This window comes from Miscanthus floridulus, chromosome 1 (assembly GCF_019320115.1).
Source record: "Miscanthus floridulus cultivar M001 chromosome 1, ASM1932011v1, whole genome shotgun sequence".
Classification (NCBI taxonomy): domain Eukaryota; kingdom Viridiplantae; phylum Streptophyta; class Magnoliopsida; order Poales; family Poaceae; genus Miscanthus; species Miscanthus floridulus.
Window position 1 is genome coordinate 195,512,919 of NC_089580.1, and position 24,422 is coordinate 195,537,340.

At 55.3% G+C, this 24,422-nt stretch overlaps 2 protein-coding genes and 1 pseudogene across 2 annotated transcripts; all 3 read right to left on the reverse strand.

Moving 5' to 3' along the window:
• Positions 1–10,765: 10,765 nt before the first annotated feature.
• On the reverse strand, positions 10,766–13,591 carry LOC136508027 (subtilisin-like protease SBT1.2). Its single transcript, XM_066502634.1, has one exon. The coding sequence runs from the start codon at positions 13,576–13,578 to the stop codon at positions 10,918–10,920; it is 2,661 nt and encodes an 886-aa protein (XP_066358731.1). The 5' UTR covers positions 13,579–13,591; the 3' UTR covers positions 10,766–10,917.
• A 1,626-nt stretch (positions 13,592–15,217) lies between these two features.
• On the reverse strand, positions 15,218–16,120 carry LOC136469519 (carboxylesterase 15-like). Its single transcript, XM_066467685.1, has 3 exons — positions 16,077–16,120; positions 15,723–15,921; positions 15,218–15,625 (listed from the first exon to the last, which is right to left on the reverse strand). Exons 1-3 carry the CDS (start codon positions 16,118–16,120, stop codon positions 15,218–15,220), a joined length of 651 nt encoding a protein of 216 aa, XP_066323782.1.
• A 3,789-nt stretch (positions 16,121–19,909) lies between these two features.
• Positions 19,910–22,232, reverse strand: LOC136508036 (cell division cycle protein 48 homolog pseudogene; annotated as a pseudogene).
• Between the last annotated feature and the right edge of the window lie 2,190 nt (positions 22,233–24,422).

Here is a 24,422-nt window from a genome sequence, read left to right on the forward strand (position 1 = left end):
TATTCTGCTTCCCCAGGAGCTCAAGACCCGTTCCCTTGGGAAGTCAGTCTTTCTCTAGCGGGAGAGGGACATCTGGGACTAGCTCGAGCGGCAAAGGGGCCTACTTGCGAGAGCCAACGAGCTTCTGGCGGCGTGGAGCACGGAGGTGGAGGACCTTCAGCTTCGTTGTGCTGACACGAGGGTCGAGGTGGTCATGTCCTAGGGGCAGGTCGCCCCTTTGACGGCACGGGTCAAGGAGTTGGAGGAGGAGCTTACCCGTGTCGCCGGTGATCGGGATGCCTTCAGGTCTCGGGCTAAAGAAGCGATGGCCTCGGGCGAGGCCCTCGCTGGGTAGCTGGGGGTAGAGGAGAGTGCGCACCAGCTGACGAAAGGTGCCTTGGATGAGGCCCTTGCGGTGGTTGAGGCCTCGCAAAGCGAGGCTATGGTTTGGAGGGGGACGGTCGAGGGTGAGTTTCGGTCCCCTTGTTTAGCTTTCTTTATGTTCGCTCCCTAACTTCCTTGTGTGACATAGAGCTGGGGAGTGAAGCTTCTAGGGTGGCCAAGGCATCTCGGGTCAAGGCCCAGCGGTTGAAGGAGAAGGTCGAGGCCTCCTAGGCCGAGGCCCTGTACTGGAAGGAGAAAGCCGAGGCCTGTCAGGTTAAGACCCGATGCTGGGAGCAGAAGGCCAAGGGTGAGTTCCGTGGGCTTCTGCCCCTAACTTAGGTTGTTTTTTTTCTTGCTCAACCTCATTCCATTTTCCATGGTGCAGAGTCAGAGGCGGAGGTTACTCGGGCAGCCAAGGCTTCTAGCGCGGTGCAGACGGTGCTCGAGACCGAGATTAGGGAGCACGAGGTGCTGAAACATGCCACCCTTTCTGCCTACGAGGCCTTGGAGGTCAAAGGGGTTCAGTCAGGTAGCTCCCTTGGGAGCCATTTGATTGCACTAAGCAGCCAGATGCGCGAGCGGCTCCGAGGAGCGCTGCACATGGGTGTCAAGCGGGTGTTGGCCGTCATCTCCTCTCACTACCTTGGCATCGACCTCCCGGCCATCAGTGATGGCTATGTCCTGCCTGATGATGATGAAGAGGCCGACGCGGCGGTCACGAAGCTGTTGGAGGTGGCAAAAGGCCCTGGCACGGCGCTGGCGACACTCTTCGAAGAGGAGGTGGTCCCTCCCCTACCATCTGTCGGTGCTGGAGGCCCTGAGCCTTGACCTGGGCCTAAGGGGCCATGTAAAATAGAGTAGGAATTATCTTTGTATCGTAACGCCTGTGGCCATCGAGGCCTTTCTTTTTGAAGTATTTGTGTTTCTTAGTTGTTTTTCGTGTTTCCGAGCCTCTGCCCTCTGTTGCCTCTGATCAGATTTCTTTTGCAAAACACCACCTTGGAGCCCAAGCCATCCCTTGGGCGAGAGGTAGTAAGGGAGTGCTGTAGCCCGGAGGCGTAGGCCGTCTCGTGACCCTACCGGCCTCTTGCTTAGGAGACGGATTTTGATCCGAGGGGTTTTTACAGCCGATTCGTCAGAGCGTGCTGGAGACTTGGCATAGGAATTTTTTCAAAAAAATGATTGAAGAATGGTGCATGGGACTTAGGGGGAGTTCCCCATCTAGCCCCCGAGGGAGGCTTAGTTCTACCGAGGCAGAGCCGAGTCTCCCTTACCGTGTTACCATATTGCCGAGACCCATGATGGGCTCGGGGGGGGGTATCTCGAAAAGTTAGACCAACTAAAGAATACTTTTTTAATTGTATTCCGAGAAACAATATATACAATGCTTGGAAATTTAAGGATAAAAGCGACGTAGCTGTTCTATGTTCCAAGCGTTGGTGAAGATTTCGCCCTTCTCGTTGGCTAGCTTGTAGGTCTCGGGCTTCAGTACTTGGGCGATGATGTACGGTCCTTCCTATGGTGGGGTCAGCTTGTGGCGGCCCTTGTGGCTCTATGCTAGCCTCAACACCAGGTCGTCTACCTTCAAGTCTCGGCCTCGGACACGTCGGGCCTGATAGCGCCGTAGGGTCTGCTGGCACTTGGCTGAGTGTAGTAGCGCGACGTCTCGGGCTTCCTCCAGTTGATCGATGGTGTCTTCTCGGGTGGTGCGGTTACTTTGTTCGTTATAGGCCTGTAGCCTTGGGGAACCATATTCTAAGTCAGTGGGGAGGATGGCCTCAGCCCCATAGACCAGGAAGAAAGGCGTGAACCCTATGGCTTGGCTTGGAGTGTTCCTCAGACTCCAGACGACCGATGGGAGTTCGGCGAGCCATTTCTTGCCAAACTTTTTCAACCGGTTGTAAATTCTTGGCTTGAGGCCTTGTAGGATCATGCTGTTGGCACATTCTACTTGGCCATTGGTCCTTGGGTGTCCTATGGCTGACCAGGCCACACGGATATGGTGGTCATCGTAAAATGTCAGGAACTTTTTGCCGATGAACATGGTCCCATTGTCGGTGATGATGGTGTTGGGAACCCCAAACCTGTGGATAATGTCAGTGAAGAACAGCACTGCCTGCTCGAATTTGATTCGATTGATCGGACAAGCCTTGATCCATTTGGAGAACTTGTCGATCGATACTAGCAGATGGGTGTAGCCTCTGGGGGCCTTTTGCAGAGGCCTGACCATGTTGAGCCCCCATATGGCAAACGGCCACGTGATGGGGATGGTTTGGAGGGCCAGGGTCAGGAGATGTGTTTGTCAAGCATAGTACTAACATCCTTCGCAGGAGCGTACTAGCTTGGTGGCGTCGGCGATCGCCATCGGCCAGTAAAACCCTTGGCGGAAAGCATTTCCTACGAGCGTCCGAGGCGCCACATGGTGCCCGTAGGCGCCTGCGTACAAGTCCCAAAGCAAGGATCGGCCCACCTCGGCGGTGATACATCGTTGGAGGACACCTGAGGGACTTTGTCTGTACAATTCATCATTGTAGAGGACGTAAGTCTTGGCTCAGCGCGCAAGCCATCAGGCTTTGGTCCTGTCGCTAGGAAGCTCCCCCCGATCAAGCCAATCGAGGAACAGGATTCGCCAATCTGCGTCCTGGTCGGTCTGTGGAGGCTCGGTGTTGACTTCCATGACTTCGGGCTTGGTCGAGGGGGTCTCGGCAGTAGAGGGGGCGTCGAGCCTCGCCGTGGTTTCCATAGGTGGGCCCTCCTCTGTTACCAAGGTGTAGTCAATGGAAGGTTTGTGGAGGTCTCTGGCAAAGTTGTTCGGGGGGACCAGGGCCCGTGCCGAGGCCATCTTTGCCAGTTCATCGGTGGCCTCGTTGTACTTCCACGCGACATGGTTTAGCTCAAAACCATCGAACTTGTCTTCTAGGCGACGTACCAACTTGCAGTAAGCCTCCATTTTGGGGTCGAGGCAATTTGACTCCTTCATGACTTGATCGACGACGAGCTGCGAGTCGCCCTAGACGTCAAGACATCATGCCCAAGTTCGATGGCGACTTGCAAGCCGTTGATGAGGGCCTCGTACTCAGCCACGTTGTTGGAGGCGGCAAAGTGGAGCCGCACCATGTAGCGCATGTGTACTCCGAGGGGCGAGATGAAGAGCAGACCCATGCCTACCCCGGTCTTCATCAGGGATCCATCGAAGTACATGGTCCAGCACTCCATCTGAATTTGAGCAGGTGGCAATTGGGTGTTGGTCCACTCAGCCACAAAATTAGCCAAGACCTAAGACTTGATCGCTTTCCGAGGTGCAAAAGTCAAGGTTTCCCCCATAAGCTCGACGGCCCACTTGGCTATCCTGCCTGAGGCCTCCCGGTTATGAACTATCACCCCCAAGGGGAAAGATGATACCACAGCCATAGTCACTAGGCTAGGACTACGGCGTAGACCAGCTTTTGGATGTGGGGGTAGCATGTTTTGGTCTCGGAGAGCACCTCGCTGATGAAGTAAATAGGTCATTGGGTGGGCAGAGCATGCCCCTCTTCCCGCCTCTCTACTACTACGGCAGCACTGACCACTTGGGTCATTGCAGTGACGTAGAGTAAGAGGGCTTCATCCTTGGCCAGGGGTACCAGGACGAGAGGATTCGTGAGCAGCGCTTTGAGTCTGTCGAGGGCTTCTTTGGCCTCGAGGGTCCAAGAGAAACGCTTGGATTTTCTCAGGAGTTGGTATAGAGGCAAGCCTTTTTCGCCGAGGCGGGAGATGAAGCGGCTCAGGGCCGCAAGGCATCCCATGACCCTCTGTACTCCCTTGAGGTCTCTGATTGGTCCCATGCTGGATATGGCCGAGACCTTCTCTAGGTTGGCTTCGATGCCGCGTTCTGAGACTATGAATCCCAAGAGCATGCCTCGGGGGACCCCGAATACACATTTCTCGGGATTGAGATTGATGCCCTTCTCTCTAAGGCATTTGAAGGCAATCCTCAAGTCGTCGACGAGATCCCCAGCCTTTCTGGTCTTGACCACGATGTCGTCCACATAGGCCTCGACGGTCCACCCAATGTGGTCGCCAAAGACCTGGGTCATGCACCGCTGGTATGTGGCCCCTGCATTTTTAGGCCGAAAGGCATAGTCACGTAGCAGTACATGCCGAATGGGGTGATGAAAGAAGTTGCAAGCTGGTCGGACTTTTTCATTTTGATTTGATGGTAACCAGAATACGCATCAAGGAAAGATAGGGTCTCGCACCCCGTAGTGGAGTCAACGATCTAATCGATTTAGGGTAGTGGGAAGGGGACTTTTGGGCAAGCTTTGTTCAAACCGGTGTAGTCTACACACATTCTCCATTTCCCATTTTTCTTCTTGACTAACATGGGGTTAGCCAACCACTCTAGGTGGGACACTTCCTTGATGAACCCGGCCGCCAAGAGTTTCTGTATCTCCTCACCGATGGCCCTACGCTTTTCCTCGTCGAAGCGGCGCAGACATTGCCTCGCCGGTCTAGATCCGGCCCAGATGTCTAGGGCATGCTCGGCAACCTCCCTCGGTATGCCTGGCATGTCCGAGGGACTCCATGCAAATATGTCGACATTCGCACGGAGGAAATCGATGAGCACGGCTTCCTATTTGATATCGAGGGTGGCGCTGATCCTCAGCGCTCGGTCATTGGGGCAGGCGGGGTCGACCGGAACAAGTTTGATGGCCTCTGTGGGCTCGAACGCCCCTGCGCGACGCTTGGAGTCAAGTGCCTCGCCACTGAGTTGGTCGAGGTGGGCGATGAGGGTCTCGGCCTCCACGAGAGCCTCGGCGTACTCGATGCACTCGACGTCGCAGTCGTATGCATGTTCGTACGTGGACTCAATCATGATGATACCGCTGGGGCCTGGCATCTTGAGCTTGAGGTAGGTATAGTTGGGGACTGCCATGAACTTGGCGTAGCATGGTCACCCTAGGATGGCGTGGTAGGCCCCCCTGAACCCGACTACCTCGAAGGTTAGGACTTCCTTGCGGTAGTTGGAGGGGGTGCCGAAGCAGACAGGAAGGTCGATGCGCCCGAGGGGTCATGTGCGCTTCCCTGGCACAATGCCGTGGAAGGGTGCGACGTCACCTCAGAGCCTCGATCGATCGATCTCCAAGAGCTCTAGGGTGTTGACATAGAGGATATTGAGGCCGCTGCCTCCGTCCATCAACACCATGGAGAGTCGGGTGTTGCCGATGATCGGGTCGACAACCAGTGGGTACTGCTCGGGATTCGGAACATGGTCAGGGTGGTCGTCTCGATCAAAGGTGATCGCCTCTCGAGACCAGTCGAGGTACTAGGGGGTGGCCACCTTGATCGAGAAGACCTCTCAGCGTTCCCTCTTGCGCTGCCACGCTGTAAGGCACGTCGAGAGTCCACCAAAGATCATGAAGGCGTTGTGTACCTCGGGAAACCCGTCATCCTTGTCCTTGTCCTGGTCACTGGCGCCCTTCTGCTTGGCGTCGTCGTCGGGGAGCCCGAGCCTAGCGTAGTAACATCGCAGCATGGAGCAATCCTCGAGAGCATGCTTGACCGGGCCTTGGTGGTAAGGGCAGGGTTTCTTAAGCATGTCTCGAAAGGCCTAGGGCCTTTGAAGCCTCGGAGATTCTTGCGTTCTACGGCCACGACCAGATCGGCCTCTAGGACCTCCTGCTTCCCTAGGCGTCCCTTTTCTTTCTCTTGGGGAGGTGGGAGGCTAAGGCCTCGGGGGCCTCGTCCCTCCGCTTACCCTTGGTGTCGCTGTCGGGGAAGATGGCTCCAACAGCCTCTTCACTCGAGGCAAAGTTGGTGGCGATGTCAAGGAGCGCGACAGCTAAGCACAGCATGTTCCGACCTAACTCTCGAACCAAGTCTCAACAAGTGGTACCAGAGAGGAAAGCCTGGACGATCTCCGAGTCACCGACGCTGGGCAACTCGGTGCACTGCTTGGAGAAACATCGGATGAAGTCTTAGAGAGACTCGTCTGGTTTTTGGCGATAGCTCTTAAGATCCTAGGAGTTCCTAGGGCACACATATGAGCCCTAGAAGTTCCCGACAAAGATCCTAACCAAGTCGCGCCAGTCGTGGATTTGTGAGGGAGGAAGGTGCTCGAGCCAGGCTCGCGTCGAGTCTGACAAGAGCAAGGGGAGGTTGCGGATGATGAGCAGGTCATCATCCGCGCCACCTAGCTGGTAGGCCAGGTGGTAATCGGCAAGCCAGAGTTCGGGGTTGGTCTCGCCGCTATACTTCACGAGATTACCTGGTTGCCGAAACCGGGCCGAGAAAAGAGTAGCGCGGATGGCCCTGCTGAAGACCTGAGGGCTTAGCGGTTCAGGAGAAGGACTGCGGTCCTCCTCGCTATCATAGCGGCTGCCTTGGTGTGGGTGGTAGCCTCGGGCAGGCCCCTCATTGTCGTGGCGTCGTTGCCTGCTGACTACCTCATGGTCTCCCTACGCCTCGCGTCGATTGCCAAGGCGGTCAAGCAGCAGGGGCACCCTATGGGCTACTGGCGCTCGAGCAGGCTCAGGACGAACCGAGGCTTCCCTATCTCGCCGAGGCGGTGCCGCGGGCAAGTTCGAGGCGCCCCCGTGCCATCGGGAGGCAGAACTTTTGGGCTGCTGTACCACGACGGTCTCTAGGAGATCTCGAAGCTCGCCATGGACCCGCCACCCCTTTGTGGTAGAAGGCTCGGGCATTGCGTGGACCAGCATTGCCATAGCCATGATGTTCTGGCTAGCGCGATTGAAGACTGGGGGTTGCTCACTCCCTTCGTCGTCGTGGATGCGGTGATGCACGTCGCGGGCCCTCCATCGGGCTCCTCCGCCTTTGCTGTGACCTCGCTGTTCCTGTTCGAGAGAGTCTCGAAGCTGCTGTAGAAGAAGTCGGTCTTGTTTGACCTTGGCCTGGAGCTCACGGAGCTGTTCTAGGTCCGGGCATTAAGGCCGCGTAGGAGCGAGGTTCTCGTTCCATGCTGCCGGTAGGACAATGCACGGAGGTGTGGCGGCGCCTGTACCCAGGCGAAGCAGGGAATGGCTACCTACCCCCTCGTCCTCCTCGCCCACCCTCGGCATCCCGAGCCTGACGTGGAAACACTCGCGAGTGGGGTCGTAAGCACCTTCATCGTCGGAGTCGGAGTAGCCGAAGCAGTAGTCGCTTGCGGTCAAGAAGCGGCACATGGTTTCAGGGTCACGGAGTCCGGAGAAATCCGCTCCAGCCCATGCCTCGTCCTCCTCCAAGGAATTGGCGTAGGCGTGGGTTGACACGGTGGTGTCGAAGTCGAGGGCGAAGCGTTGGTGGCGTGCCGAGGGATCCGCGTGAGCAGCAGCATAAGCGTAAGCATAAGAGGCGATGACATTTCTCAACCCAAAGGGGTATGGGGATGGTGCTGTCGCCGAACCTTGCTCCGCCGGAATTGGCTCCTCAGGGAGTGGTGGAGCGAAGCTTGATGACTGGGCATCGCCGTGTGCCATCGGCGATTTTCCTTTGTCCAAGCTTAGGCTAGACAAGTCCCCAGCTAGGGACCCTATGCCAATAGCTGGTCATAGGATATCGGCGGGGAGCGATGTGCCGCCCTGGATTCGCATAGCGTCGGGGTGGTCTTGCTCGCGTCGTGCCTGGCGAGCGCGGCGAGAGCGGCCGCCCGGACGCCGCCTGCGCCTGGGCTACCGGTGCATGACTTCATCATTAGTTGGTGGGGCTCGAGGAGTGAGGAGTACCATGTCGTACTCATGCCCTAGAGACATGAACTCTAGGCTCCCAAACCAAACCACCGTGCTGAGACGCAATAGTCGTACGGGGTCTGTCATCCGGAACTTGCTGGGATGACGAAACTGACACGCAGAGGCCCCTACCTGGCGCGCCAACTATCGGTGTTTCGGACCGGGGGTCCTCAACCAACTAGTGAATTTATCCTGCGTGTTCCCAATTCCAGATGGTGATGCAACGAGACACAAGGCTTATACTGGTTCGGGCTACTCGAGCCCTACGTCCAGTCTGAAAGATCGATCTTGTATTCCTTGCACCGAAGTGCTTGTAGTAGGGGGTTACAAGCCAGGTGAGAGAGGGAGTTAATCCCAGGTCTCGGCGAGGTGTGGGTTGCTTGAGACGCTGCTTTCAGGCGGCTGGGAAATGTGTGTTACCGGGCCTTCTTCTCCGTCCCCCTAAAATGGCCCAAGTCCTCTCCTTTTATAGGCTGAAGGGAGGACAAGGATGGTACATGTGCTAACTACACGGTGTCGTGTGAATAGAGGCGGCGTGTCTGGGCCCTGTAGCCTGTTCCTGTGGCGGCGCGGTCGTCGGAGTGGTCCGTCCTTGGAGCATTGGGGCGACGTGCTGGTCACATCCGTCCCTGTGTGTCATGGGAGCTCCTGGGCTGCCTCAGAGCAGGTGCGGCGGTCAGGGTGCGGATCGCTGTGGATTGACGACGCGCGAGGCCAAGGCTCGGTCGGTGCCGAGGCTGCACCACAGTGGGAGGTCTCGGCAGACACGAATCCTGAGGTAGCCGAGACCCTGGTGCATAGTGCTGAGGCCCGGAGAGAGCGGTTGATCCGGTGTGCTAGCTTGGAGACGGTGATGACCCGGGCCAGGTCGTCCATGTCGTGTTGTTTTCGAGGCGGGGATCGCGGGGCACAGTGTAGTGTGGGCGCCGATCGTGGGCACAGCGTCAGGATACAGTGACCGGTAATCGCCGCCGTGCCCTGTCTCAACCGGTATGGTGCTGATGCGACCTCATGTCTCATCGGCCATTCTGTGGTGTCGAGCCATCGTCCGGCTGAGATTACGGGAGTGGTTGATATATTAATGGGACATGACGTGCTGTCGGGAAGACCGGCCGAGGCGGGGGCGACAGGCTATGAATAAGCTGGTCTCGCGTGATACGGAGAATGAGGCCTCGCGCGAGACGGAGATTGCACTCCCTACCGAGGCCTTCCGTGAGAGGCCTCGCGCGAGGCGGAGATTGCACTCCCTGCCGAGGCCTTCCGTGAAAAGCCTCGCGCGAGACGGAGATTGCGTCAGGACGCCGAGACCTCCTGTGCGAGACTCGAGGCGAGGCGGAGAGCCTGGTGGGCTCGGACGTGGCTAGTGAGGGGCCCACGGCTTACCTTCTAGCTTTGTTTTTTATGGGACTTAAGTGACCCTTTTGATGTTCGTTCGGGGTATCCCGTTCTACGGTACCCGACAGATAGTGTCATAATTTTGAAGATACATCATGCACTCTCTTCCGCTTATTTATTGAATTCATAGACGAGGAAGCATTCTTATTCTTAATACTTACATCATTCACATTCTTAGAAAGTGATAATAAATAAAGCTTGTCTTATCGGAAGGCAAGACCAATACATTTATTATTATAAACAATCTGACATTTGTCGTTACCAAAATGGCAATCATATCCATCGCCATCTAAACGTGAAACACTTATTAAGTTTCTTCGTAAAGAGGGTACAAATAGAACATCTGAAAGCTTAAGTAGAAAATCATCAACTAATTCAAGAGAAAGATTTCCAATGGCTTCAACTTCAGTTTCAACTCTATTTGCTACTTTAATTCTTCTTTCTTCTCTTTGTAGGGTCCTCCTTGTATGGAATCCCTGTAATGAATTTGTAACATGAATAGTTACACCTAAATCAATCCACAAAGTAGATTTTACATAACTTAAATACAAGGATTCATCTATGAATATAATGAAATCCTCACATCTCTTAATAAGGTTCTTCAGGAAGTCTGGACAGTCCCTCTGGTAGTGTCCATGCTTCTTGCACCATTTGCACTGATCATTTTCAACTTGAGCATTGTTGTTCTTCTGATGATGCTCAGTCTGAAGGGCTTTCCCTTGAGGTTTGACATTCTTATTGAAGTTTTTTTTTCTTGTCCTTCACAAGGTTAGCAGAATCATCCTGTAAGGATTTCAGCCTCTCATCTTCTTGAACACACATTGCGATAAGCTTCTCTATGTCCCACTTATCGGGCTGCATGTTGTAGTTAACAACAAAAGTTTCATATTCTTTTGGCAAGAAAGCAAAAATCAAATGAATCAGGAACTCATCCTTTAGTCCCAAATTCATTGGCTTCAGCTTCGAAGCCGTATTGCTCATCTTCAATATGTGTTCTCTTATACCTTCACGAGAGTATTTCTTATTGAATATTTTCTTTATCAAGGTGTTTGCATAAGCCTTTAAAGAGCCAGTAAACTAACTCTCCACTTTCTTAAGATACTCGGTGACGGTATCACAATCTAGACTTGATCCTCTTATAGCATCTGAGATAGTGGACTTGACCACCATCAAACACTTTCGGTTTGAGATGCTCCATTTCTTCCGATCAAGATCGTATTTTATTTTAAAATGATCTCGTTTTCGAGCATTGAAATCACACTTTCACCCAACTGAACTAGGAATCCTGTGTTTATACACCTCGACTCGCAAATTCAGCTACTGTAAACTCGCTGCCTCTGATGCGGTAAAACAGTCAGGTTTGCCGCTCGCCGCAGGAACCAACCAAGCTTGATACAGAGGGCACTACACTACACGTCTACACCAGCTAGCTAGGGACGAGCAGCTGCGACCGCTACTCCATCACCCAGGTCACGGCGATGGGGCTCCTCACGACGTGCCTCCCCTGGCCCCCGCTCTGCTTCCACACCAGGTACCCCTCGGCGCTGTCCTTCGCCGCGGGCGGCGACGGCGCGTCCACGGTCACTCGGAAGCTCCGCTGCTCGCCGAACTCCACAAACGACAGCGTCGTGGGCGCCACCGTGACCTTCACTCCAGGCGGCGAGGACACCTGCACGGCGTACGTCGAGTTGGGCGTGCCGACGTTGGTCACCGTCCGACGCAGCACCGCCGACCTGGCGCCGTTCCTGAGCGCCACCGCGATCGACGGGTAGTTGAGGCTGAACAAGCCCCTGTTCCTGTCCCCGCGGAGCGCCGCGCTGCAGTTGACCCCGGTGTGGGTGATCTCGAAGATCTCCAGGTGGGTGTATCCGAGCGTGCACAGGTGCGTCACGTAGTCGGCGGGCTGGATGTCGTATACGAGGCCCGGGTCGACGGCGCGCGCCGGGCTCACGTGCCCCGTGCCCATGGCGAACACGCCGGCGCGCCCGCCGTCGCCTCCACCGTCCATGATCGCCTTCCCCTGCCGGTCGGTTATCTCGGCCGTGGTCATGATCGCGGACCGGACCATCGCCGGGCTCCAGGACGGGTGCGCGGACCGGATCAGCGCCGCGATGCCGCTCACGTGAGGCGCCGCCATCGACGTCCCCGAGAGCACGGTGAAGTTGGACCGGCGGGCGTCGCTCTCCAGCCCCGACGGGCCCAGGTTCCCGGGCCACGCCGCGATGATGTTCACCCCGGGGGCGACCACGTCGGGCTTCAGCACCGACGGGTTCGTCAGGCTCGGCCCACGCGCGGAGAACACGGCCACCGCCGGAGCGCGCGCGCGCCCGATCCGCGTGCCGCCGAAGACTATCTTCGCCACTGGCCGCGGCGTCGATCTGATGTATTTCTTCAGCTCCACGGCCTCCCAGTACCCGATGAGCGTCGCTGGCAGGACGTGGACGTCGATGGAGTCCTCCTGCCGGTTTATCTCGGAGTTGGCGAGCACCATGGCTGCGCCGCCTGCTTCTTTTACTGCCTCGCCTTTATCGGCGCGGCCCGTGATGCCGCGGTCGCAGACCACCATCTTTCCGGCGACGACGGCTTTATCCAGGGACCCCTTGAGGCAGTACTCGGATTCCCGGGTCCCACCAACGGCGTACACCAGCTCGAGCTCCTTTCCGCCTTTTTTCAAACCAATATCCCCGGGGTACATGGACTCGCCGTACAGGACCCGGCCGTCACCGAGCCGGACGTACGCCGGGAACCGGCGGTCCAGGGTGGCGGCGCCGACGGTCAGCACCCACGGCGCCTCGTTGGCGACGGAGCTCCGCGCCGGCCCGTTGTTCCCGGCGGCGCACACGACGGAGACGCCGCGCGCCGTGGCGCGGAAGCTGCCGATGGCGATGCTGTCCTCGAAGAGCGGGATGGGGAACCCACCGAGAGAGAGGGACAGCACGTCGACGCCGTCGCGCACCGCGTCGTCCATCCCGGCGACGATGTCGGAGCTGTAGCAGCCGTTGAACCAGCACACCTTGTATGCGGCGACGTGCGCGCCGGGGGCGACGCCGCGCGCCTCCCCGAGCCCGGCGCCCAGGACGCTGGCCCCGGCGACGGCCGCGCCCGCCGCCGTGGACGCCGTGTGCGTGCCGTGCCCGTGCGCGTCCCGCGGCGACACGTACTCCAGCAGCGACGCCGCCTCCGAAGGGTTGGTCGGGTAGTTGGCGCGGTGGCCCTTGGAGTAGAACCGCGCCCCGATGAGCTTCCGGTTGCAGTTGGAGGCGTTGAAGTGCTCCCCGCCCTGGCACATGCCGGCCCACCGCACCGGCGCCGGCGGCATCCCGCGGTCGTCGAAGCTGGGGTTCTCGGGCCACACGCCGGTGTCGAGCACCCCGATGATGGTGCCGCGGCCGTACCCGGACCGCGCCCACGCGCCGGTGGGGCAGAAGCTGAGCCCCAGGAAGCGGTACGAGTAGGTGGTGTGGAGCTCCACCCGCCGGTCGGCGCGCACCGACGCGACGCCCGGGAGCGCACGCAGCGCCGCGGCCTCGCCGTCCGCGAGCTGCGCCGCGAAGCCGTCGAACACGGTGTGGTAGGAGTAGAGGAGGCGCGAGGAGGGGCGCTTCTCCTGCTCCCACGCCACGGACCTCTCGAGGAAGGAGAGGTGCCAGTCGACCTTGGACTTGGAGGCGGAGAGCATGGCTTCGCCGCTGTCGCCCTCGTCGTGCGGGTGCAGCTGCACGATGTAGGTCTGCATCGTCTCCGCGGCGGCACCGAGGACGACCGCCGGAAGGAGCAGCAGCCAGAACAACGAGTGGCAGACTAGTAACACCCTGGTGACATCCATTGCTGCTGCCAACTGATCTGGTTTGCGATGGTTGGGAGACGAAGACGAGGCAGCTGGGTTCGTTTGGTGTCGTATTTGAAGCGGCGTGCAGTGGGAGCGCCGAGCGCGGGAGCCGTGGCGAGAATTTGAGACGGGGAGGGAGGTCTCGTGAGGACCAGGCGAGGTGGGCTCGCGGTCACACGAGATGAAGTGAAGGGGAGTAAATTGGCAGGCCTCGCGCTCGGTGACTGCGCTCCGTTCCTCCACCGTCTGATCTCCTCCTCGTCTGAGTTCCAATCCATCCACCATTACGCAGGCACGGGTAGAGAGAGACGGATGGGGCAGCGCGTATCCGCCGCAGACCACAGTAATGGATGAATCAGCGCGCAAAACGGATGGACACTGTACTGCTACTGACTCCCTCGTTCTGAATCCGCTACTCGGCGAATCCTTCTCTGTCTCGTTCTTCCTGTCTCTGGCACTATCGGATCATGCCATCTATGACGTGTTCCTTAAATTTCCTTCTGCTACGACGGAGGTTAGACGCCTCACTGCGCCAGCATGCAGCCAGTCCAGCTGCGGGGATGCACGAGCAGGCGGGCGGTGTGCAAGTGCAACGCCCACGGCCTCAATGAATGGTGCGCGTGCGCGGCGCGGCACGCCGGCGGGGCACAGCCACACCACTAACTATTTACACCTACGGCCACGGGCCACGGCTCCCAGTCCCATGCCTCCCATGGCGCGCGCGCGCGCGGGCGCGGCAGGGGTGGCGAGCGCCGGGAGCCGACACCTCTCCCATCCCGATCCCATGGGCGGCCCGCGGCGACAGGCTCCCTGCATTCAGTCAACACCTGACCTGACGCGCGCGCGCTCCTCGCCGACCGCTTGTCGCGTACTCGCGTTGCTGCGGCTCTGCAGACTGCAGTGCAGCTCCAGTTGCTCGAGCGCGACTCGTCCGCCGGTCATGGGTTCGTGTTTCCGCGCCTCATGGACTGTAGAGCTCGTGGTGTATGTCAATTCGTGAAGATGTTCTCTGACTCCACTATGGCGTCGTACAAGGTGACTCGCGTAAAAACGGTAGTAATTTTTTAGGGCTGTTAGCTTTGAGGGCACAAGGGCCTGTTTAGTTCTCATCCAAAACATCAAATTTTTTAAGATTTTTCGTCACATCGAATCTTTGAACGTATACATGAAGTATTAAATATAAATAAAAAATAAAACTAATTACACAGTTTAGACGAAATTCACGAGACGAATCTTTTAAGCCTAATTAGACTATGATTGAACACTAATTGCTAAATAACAACGAAAACACTGCATTAGCGTTTTGTCAAAAATTTTAGCATCCAAACTGGCCCTGAGTACGAGCTACTCTTAGCCCATCTAATTTGACGCCGTTGGTTCCTGGGGCCTAGCAGTTGGGCCAAAATCACACTGACGATTAGCCTGACGGCTGGATGTCCCGTTCTCGTTCTCCTCCAATTTCCGGTCCACCAGCAGCAGCAGGCTTGTGCGTCGTCGCGGAGGCCTCGCGTCGGGGCCGAGGCTGCGGCACCCGGAAGAGGAAGCCGAGGAAGGAGGCTGCGGCCGGCGGAAGGATAAGGCAGCGGCGCTGGAACAGTAAAACAGTACCGATCGGAACCGTTGGATGGAAAGGTCGTGCGGTGTATGACTGTGCCCTAAGGCAAGAAATAGGGTTATTTGGATTCATGACATTATATTTTTTTGATGTTTGAATAAACGCCATTACTATTTACCTATTTTGAAGCATACCATTATAATTCTTTGTTTCCCACAAAAATATCACTAAATACGTATGAACACAGCCTGGGTCCAGCTGCAGGCGTATACGAAGACATATACTTCATCTCCCCTGTCACTGACACACGGGCCCCTATGTCATCATCTTCTTCCTCTCCTCATCTCTCTCCGGTTCTCTCTCTCCATCCTAACGCGGCCACGGCGGGCGCTGCCGGCGGCGGGCTTGCGGGTGGTCCCTGGTCGCGCCGACGGGCAGCGCCAGGCGCCACGCCTGGTCGGACAGCGCCATGCCAATGAACTGGTGTTCGTCAACAAGGCCGGCCGCCTCGGACGCCGTCCTCTCCTCGACGACGAAGAAGGGCCAGAGCAGGACGCACCCGGCGGTCCGGACGACGGGGTCGAGGGCGAGCTGCCCGCTGCCGTACCGAACGGCAACGTGGTGCACAATGTTGCCGCCGGCCGAGTCGCCGCAGACGAACACCCTGCTGTCGGCGAGCCACGGGTCAGCCTTGTATTGGGCGCGGAGCCACGACAAGACGGCCTCTGCGTCGCGGTGCGCCGCGGTGCGCGGGCATGGAAGTGGGGCAGCTCGAAGCTGCACAAGTAGAAGCCACCGTCGTGGAAGTAGACGAGCACCAGCAGCTTATTATTGGCCGCCGAGGACGCGGCCGGCGTGGAGCTCATGGCCTAACCGACGTGATGCTGCTCGCCTGCTTGCCCGCCCACGGCGTGCTGCTGCTGTTGCTCGGCCCCGTGCTGCTACTCGCCGTGGCCGTGGCCGCGTCGGGATGGGGAGAGAGGAGGAAGAAGAAGATGGCATGTGGAGCCCGCGTGTCAGTGACAAGGGTGATGAAGTATACGTCTTCGTATACGCCTACAGCTGGGCCTAGGCTGTGTCCATACGTATTCAGTGGCATTTTTATGGGAAAACGAAGAATTGTAATGGCATGCTTTAAAATAAACGAATAGTAATGGCGTTTTTCCAAACATCAAAAAATATAATGGCATGAATTCAAATAACCAAAGAAATAAGGCCATTTACTTACCTTATTAAGACGACGATGAACTCGACCTTGGTCGTACTGTCCATGTGCGAGGTGGCCGGTGGCCACAACCAGGGAGCCACGTCGCCGCCGGTACTGACCTGTGTGCGCGCGTGCGTCTATGGCGGCTGCCACCCGAGCCGGTCACGGAGCGAACCACAATGGGGGACAGGACGAGGGACGTTGTCGATTCGGCGGCGCTAGCCAAGCCATGGGATGGAGGAGAAGAAGAGGGCCGCTAGAGGGTGTGGCGGCGGGGCGAGCGGGCGAACCCTCGCGTCGGATGAGCAGGCGGTTGAGGATAAGGATGCGAGGCAGGGAAAGTGAAGGAGAGGTTTCTGGAGGAAGGAAGACGTGTGCACGGCTGATGTGGCCGAAGTAAAGGGACGGAAGGCTGTGATGCGGTGCTGAACAGTGAGAAACAGTAGAACAGTGAGAAGTGGTGTCAAAAACTAAAGATATGTATGATTTGATATGATGGCCCCGTTTGGCTTATCTTATATCCGGCTTGTTCGGCTTCTTTTTTTCAGTCGAAACAGTGTTTTCCTCTCACAACATTTCAACCAGAACAGTGTTTTTCAGCTATTTTCAACCAAGTTTCAACGAGCCGAACGGGGCGATGATGGTGTGGGATGCGCCACCTTTTTTTGAAAGACGCCTATCACAGGGTCGATGACCTGTTTCCCCATTGCCATTTAACATGTTGAGCATCTGTCACTCAATATCATTTTTGGTAGTTGTACTCAACACATTTAAATTTCAACTATCTTTTGGTGGTGGTACACAACATATTCAAATTCCAAATATTTTTTCCGGTCGCAATGCACTGGTACGATCCTAGTAAATAAAGATGGAAGAACAGGCGGCACATACTACAGAGCTTGCTTATTACTGTAATCATTCACGTTAATCGCAATACCAACTGCACGCGGCAACAGTGCATGTCGATTCGAGGGGAGAGGGAGACTATGCCGGGCACTTGGGATTGCATCTAAGGCACGCCGCCCTGCACTTACTCTGCTCCAAGTAGCACTTGTTTGTCGTTAGGCAACAGTAGCATTTAGGGACCTCCGAACCACAGCCGTACCTCTTTTCGCAAAATACCAGCGTCACCTTGCTCTCATCTAGTGTTGTAGCGTCACTCCTTGTCCTTGCAGTTTTGACCTCGAGCAGGTGAGGACGACCAGCTGCACCAGCAAGATTTGTTCATCCAGCATGTAGTGTATTATTATAAATATATATAAAAATAAGAGATGGTTAGATGTTACTTACACAGTACCGTCGTCGACGATGCAGCGAGGAACAAGATGATCATCGTGCACCCCAAACCTCCACATCTGTCGTTCATATTGGATTGCGAATCGTACGTAGTCAGGCTGCAAGGGGAGGAGATGGCCGCACACAAGGAAATCATTATTTATTTACAAATGAAAACGTCGCCCGCTGGGTGGGCTTATACACGTACACGTGGGTTGCCGTTTCGAGCTCTGAATTTTACGAAACGGAAATTGTTTATTTAAAATGAAATAAATGCTCTGAATTTATTTACAATGAAATAAATGCTCTGAATTTTATGTAACGGAAATGATTTATTTACAATGAAATAAATGCTCTACATTGTAATGAATAATGTATATGCAGTGTTTGATTGCATGGACCGAGTTGGATAGGGATATAAAAAAGAGAGAATATTCTCATAAGATGCTGGAGCAAACGAGGCACCAAAACCGGATTTGCTCATCCAACTTGGATCGCGTGGCTGTTGCTGACATGGCAACAGTAATTAACAAATGCAAACAACCTTCAAAAAAATTATTTACTAAAACATTTATCTGATTTATGATATGATTGCATAGTTGTATTTGTTGCGATTAAATCTACAAAACAAGATCTCACAGGATTATATTTTGGTTAAAATTAAATAAATGAAAAGCGGGTCCTGCATGACATCATCAACTTATCAATCCTCATCTATCCAACCAAACAGAAAGATGGCGCATCCCGTCTCGTCCCATCCGACAAATATCTATCCAATCAAACAAAAAATGGCTTGTCCCTTCTATTCAACCAAACAGCAAGTATGGATAACCATATCCAGAAATCCATGGATGACCCCATCCCATCCATCCTTGTCCTCTAAACACACTAAATGGGTTCTTGAAGCTTCAACGTCAGATCAGAAACACACGTGCAAACTCTGAATTTTACGTAATGGAAATTATTTAATTACATGAAATAAATGCTCCACATTGTAATGAAAAACGACACCGCTAACATCAATGTGTTACAGAAAAAACAAAAATAAGCAGAAAATAACACTACAAAGAACAGAAGAAAATGAGCTGTAAAGATCATCGTCCTCATCGTTGGCATTGGGCGCCGCACCTGCTTCTGCCGCCTGCTAGGGCTGCTTGGGGAACTGGAATTCGCTGTCGAATCCCCTCGATTGCTGCAGCATCTGCGCGAACGCCTGGTACTTGCGGATGTCCGCGGTCGCGGAGCTTCAACAAGACCCTACCACGCTCGTGGCGGCCTCTTTCTTCCCCTCTCCCATCCCGCAGGCGGCCCACACCATGGCCATCGTCGCCCTCTCCCCGGCCTGGCCCAGCTGCTTCCGCCGCCGCAAGAACCCTAACGCAACCCTCTCGCCGTCCCCACTGCCTAAACGGCCTGTCTCCCCCGAGCCCCATCTCTTCTAAGCCCGTCAGAGTTGGGGAAGAAGAGAGGGAGAGAGGGCTCGGGCGCGCAGCCCGATGGTGGAGGGTGGGGGAGGGTGCGACGGAGGAAGAAGAAGGGCGCGGTGAGGAGGCGAGCGCGATGAAGATGGGTCGCACGCTCGCTTATTAGACTTTGCGAAATATAAACTAAACAAGTCCATGACACTTGAGAATCCAAAAGTAACACAAATCAAATAAGGATGGGAGAACGAGCGGCACATATATTACAGAGCTTGCTTGCTTATTATTCTACTGTAATCATTCACATTTTGATCACAATACCGATGCATATGCAATGGTTGATTCGAGGGGAGAGGGAGACTGTGCCGGGCACTTGGGATTGCAACGTGGGCACGCTGCCCTACACTCACTCCACGTGTTGTAGCACAACCATTTCGGCAGGTAACAGTAGCTGTCATGTTCGCTGGGTTTATAAGCCGTACTTTTTCTTCAGCTAACGAATAATATTTTTCTCTCACAATAAATCAGCCAACAGTACTTTCAGCTATGACTTATCAGCAAAGCGAACAGCGCAAGCAGTCACGTGGCTCCGTATAACGGTACCTCTTTTCACAAAATACCAGCGTGACCTTGCTCTCATCTGTCGTTGCAGTTCTGACCTCGAGCAGGTGAGGACGACCGGCTGCATCGGGAAGATTTGTTCATCAGCACGTAGTGTGTATTATACACACACAGACAATTATATAAAGATAAACATAAGAGATGGTCGGATGTAACATACACAGTACCGTCGGCCATGCAGCGAGGAACAAGATGATCATCATGCACCCCGAACCCCCACACCTGTCATTCGTGAATGGTACAGAGTCAACCTGCAAGGGGAGCTAGCACTAAGTGATGGCCGGCTTGTATTGGGTGAGTTTATATACAGACGGTACATAGTGCTCAAAAAAAGAAAACGTCGCCTAATTGCAATCATGACTTCCTTAATTGCCGCGTGGTTTTCTTTCTTTTTACTACAATGAGAAAACGTCGCCTGCACAGAAACCTCTCTGCGTTTCAAAAATAACGAGGGATCCTGATAACTCGCCTACATCTGCATGGCAGTTTTACATTTTATAATATTGTTAATTAACTCAACGGAAATGGGTCCTTGAAGCTTCAGCGTCAGATCAGAAAAACGAAAATACTAAGCTGAACCTCCACTATACAAGGATCAGCTGTAAAGATCATCCTCCTCGGCGTCGGCATTGGCCGCCGCCTCTGCTTCTGCCGCCTGCTGGGTCCGCTTGGGGAAGCGGAACTCGCTGCCGAATCCCCTCGACTGCTGCAGCGTCTGCGCGAACGCCTGGTACTTTCGGATGTCAGCGTCGCTGACGCTCCTCCGCGCGTGCCTCATGGACTCCTCGAAGTGCGCGGCCCCGATCTGCGCCGGCTCGTCGGCGCAGTCCACCTCCATATCCCCTGGCTTCTCCTTGGCCTTCCTCTCTCGCTCGATGTCCTTCTCAATGTCCTCCCGGATGGCGTACTTGCACGCCCTCTGGCAGATCTCCGTGATGTCCGCGCCGCTGAACCCCGCCGTGAACCTGGCCAGCACGCCGAGGTCGACGTTCTTGGCCACGGGGGACTTCCTGAGGCAGGCCTTGAAGATCTGGTGCCGCGAGGGCTCGTCTGGCAGGGGAATGTAGATGAGCTGGTCGAGGCGGCCAGGCCGGAGCAGCGCCGGGTCGATGATGTCCGGCCGGTTGGTGGCGCCGATGATGAACACCGTCTTCTTGGCGCTCATGCCGTCCATCTCGGTGAGCAGCTGGTTGAGGACCCTGTCCACCGCGCCGCCGGCGTCGCCCACGTGGCTGCCCCTCTGCGTGGCGATGGAATCCAGCTCGTCGAAGAAGAGGACGCACGGCGCCGACTGCCGCGCCTTGTCGAATATGTCTCGGACGTTGGCCTCGCTCTCGCCGAACCACATGGTCAGCAGCTCCGGCCCCTTGACGCTGATGAAGTTGGCCTGGCACTCGTTGGCGATCGCCTTGGCGAGCAGCGTCTTGCCGCAGCCCGGCGGCCCGTAGAACAGCACGCCCCTGGACGGAGACATGCCGAACTTCTCGAACTTGTCCGGGTGCTCCACGGGGTACTGCACGGTCTCCTGCAGCTCCCGCTTGACGCCCTCGAGGCCTCCGATGTCCGCCCAGCTGACGTTGGGCACCTCAACCACGGTCTCGCGCAACGCCGACGGGTTGGTGCCGGCGAGGGCGGTCTTGAGGTGGTCGTTCGTGATGGCCATCGAACTGAGGATCTCCGCGTCGATCGTCTCGTCCTCGAGGTCGATAACGTCCATCTTCTCCCTGATACATTGAAGGGCGGCCTCGGTGCAGAGCGCGGCCAGGTCGGCGCCGACGTAGCCGTGCGTATCCTTGGCCACGGCCTCCAGGTCGACGTCCTCGGCGAGCTTCATATTTTTAGTGTGCACGCGCAGCACCTCGAGGCGGCCGACCTCGTCTGGCACGCCGATATCAATCTCGCGGTCGAACCGACCAAACCGTCGCAGTGCAGGGTCGATACTGTTGGGGCGGTTGGTGGCGCCCATGACGATGACGTGCGAGCGTGTTTTCAGCCCGTCCATTAGCGTGAGCAGCTGGGACACGATGCGCCTCTCCACCTCGCCGTGCGTCTTTTCCCTCTTGGGCGCAATGGAGTCGATCTCATCGATGAAGACGATGGACGGCGCGTTCTTCTCCGCCTCCTGGAATGCTTTTCGCAGATTGCTCTCGCTCTCCCCCGGCCAGCTTCGACATAATCTCGGGCCGTTTATGCAGAAGAAGAAGGCGCCGGTTTCGTTTGCCACCGCCCGCGCGATCAGAGTTTTTGCCGGAGCCTGGAGGTCCGTACAATAGGATACCCTTGGGCGGCTTCACTCCGATCGACTTGAACAGCTGCGGGTGCCTAAGTGGCAGCTCGACCAGCTCCCTGATCTGAGCGAGCTGCTTCCGCATGCCACCGACGTCATCGTAGCCCACGCCATCGAGCCTCTCCTCGTCTTCCCGCTTCACGGGCTCGCCGTCGCAGAAGACCTCCGTGTCGTCGGCGACAATGCAGTACTCGGCGGGCGGGTGGATGTCCACCGCCTTGAATTCCACGCTGCGCATGCCGCCGCGCACGAGGAAGAGGTCGCCCTTGCGGACGGGGCGGTAGGCGTTGAGGAAGTGCGGCCTCAGGTACGCCTCGAAGAGGTCCCCCGTGAGGCCCTCCACGGTGTCGTCGAGGGGCAGGACGTGCACTTTGGCCCGAACGCGGCGTCGCGGCACGGGTGCACGGACACGACGTCGCCGAGGCGCACCCGGAGGTTGGAGCGGACGGACCGGTTGATGCCGAGCGCGTGCTCCCCGCACCCCTCGTCGGCCATGGCGATGCAGACCGTGTCGCGACGCCGCTTCCCCTTGAGCAGGACCACGTCGCCGCGGAAGATGGAGAGCTTCTCCATGGTCGTCGGGTGGAGGTTGCAGATGGAGACATCGTCGTCGGTCGGCTCCTCCACCACTAGCTTGTTCACCGCCTTCTTCTTCGTGGCGGCGGGAGGACAGCACCCCGCTGCGCCGTCGTCCGACATCGTGCCGGGTTCAATCTTTCTCGAGAACGGGTGGTGGTGTGGTGTGTCTGGTGGTGTCTTGGTTCGCTTCGGCTTCGCCTCTGGCCTCTCGCGTCTCGCGGCGGCGGGAAAGCAGTTTGCGTTTGCGTTTCGATGGAATCGTGGGGGAGAAAGGCCGCAGGCTCGGTCCAGATATATATAGGGAGCGGGCGGGCGTGGTTCCTCCTCGCACGGTAGTCGAGTCCGATGCTGGAGACGTTCGCTGGGGCTTGCGTTGCAGCTGAGCCCGATGGAGTCCGATTCCGTCTCCTTCCTACTGGCAGCCCAATTTGGACTCCCGGAGTTTCTGGAGCTTTTACTTTTATTATATTATTACATTTTTAATTCGTTTTTTTGCAAAAAATATTTGTCTAAATAAAAATTACAGAACTATGCTACTGCCGCTGATTTTTGCCACATCATCTATTATTAAAATATTTGGACTCCTAAGCGATCTGGAAAAAACCAGCTAATATGTTTTAGATCTCGTCGAGCTCACAAATTTTGTATAGTCTCCATCTGAGGCCGTTCAAAATTTTTAATTTCATAATATGACAACTTAAAATCAATATTTCGCTTTAAACGGTGTCAAATAAAAATGGGCATGTTTTCTGCATATGGATTTAAGCCACAGCAGCTGTTGGCACAGTGCTTCGCTGAGAAGAAAAATAGCAAAAGCTATAGCCACAACCACTCCTTCATACCTACCGAACAGTCCCAATGTCATCAACTACAAAGTTATAGATTGTTTTTGAGATTTATAACTTTCGCATAGATAATATCAACATCTGAGGTTACTTGAAAAAATTGAAAATTTGAATTTCAAAATATGACAACTTCAAACGAATATTTAGGCCTCTAAACAATCTCAGATAAAAAGAACTTAACTACAATGACAACTACAACTTTAGCAGCATATGCTATGTCAACATCCAAGCTAGTTTGTGAAAGGACTGAGTTGATGCCCACAGGGGATGAATAGGCTCTACAAAAAAATCTCAAACCAATTAGCTATTTAAAACAGCACGAATGTTAACGCTGTGCCAAAACCTTCCTGGAATCCAAATGGCCTGTGTAAACCGGTCTAGGCCGGTTTCCCAAACCAGAGTGGACCGTTTTTTGTTGATCCTGTATAAAAATATATAAATTATATTAACTTAAATATAAATATAAATATAAGAGTGAGGCAAACCAACAAATGTGACGCGGAGATACACTGCAGCAGGATCAAGATGCAACCATTCACAAGCGCTCAGGCAGATGAAACTTTGGACAAGCCCTCGTGAACACTTACCCCGCAAAGGGCCGCTTTCGTTTTAGGCCCTGTGGGCTTGTGGGCTGTGGCCTACTATGCATATTGCCCTGGATTCTCTTCTCTCTGCCCCTCGCAGCTGATGGTGATGGGGACCCGACAGACAGTGAAATGAAACAGGAAACTGAAACCACACATCACACATGGGTTGGGATGTGACGCTCACAGCCGCTAGTAGCATCCTCGTACAAATGACAAGACTGGCTAGTTGCGCCTGCCAACTGCAGAGTACCAAGAAGGGGCCCTGCATTGCAGAGTGCGGACAGAAGCAGCCGCTGGGCACAGAATGCTAGGCTTTCCCGGAACACGGGCACCCATCGACCATCATTTCCCACCGCTTCGCCTGGGCATCTTAAGTAGCAGAGCACCCCCAGCTGGGCCACTCGCTGAGTGGGAGATTTCCGATTTGGAGGGTGTTTAGTTGGGTGAATTTTGGATTTTGGGTTATTGTAGTATTTTCGTTTTTATTTGGCAATTAGTGTTCAATCATGGTTTAATTAGGCTCAAAACGTTCGTCTTGCGATTTCCAACAAAACTGTACAATTAGTTTTTTTTTCGCCTACATTTAATGCTCCATGCACGTATCGTAAGATTCGATGTGATGGATACTGTAGCATTTTTTTTGGATTTTGACCAGGCAACTAAACACGGGCTTGATTTGGAGCTAGGCTAGACTCGGTGCAAGTGCAATGATGATGATTGATGATGCTTCAGAAAGGAGGAAAACGACTGGT

Coding starts and splice junctions, on each gene's coding strand:
- LOC136469519 (XM_066467685.1), bottom strand. CDS start 16,120: ATGGACAGTACGACCAAGGTCGAGTTCATCGTCGTCTTAATAAG. Junction 15,922..16,076: donor TTCATCGTCGTCTTAATAAG/GTAAGTAAATGG, acceptor GTATGGACACAG/CCTAGGCCCAGCTGTAGGCG. Junction 15,626..15,722: donor AGGCGAGCAGCATCACGTCG/GTTAGGCCATGA, acceptor CTACTTGTGCAG/CTTCGAGCTGCCCCACTTCC.
- LOC136508027 (XM_066502634.1), bottom strand. CDS start 13,578: ATGGTGGATGGATTGGAACTCAGACGAGGAGGAGATCAGACGGTGGAG.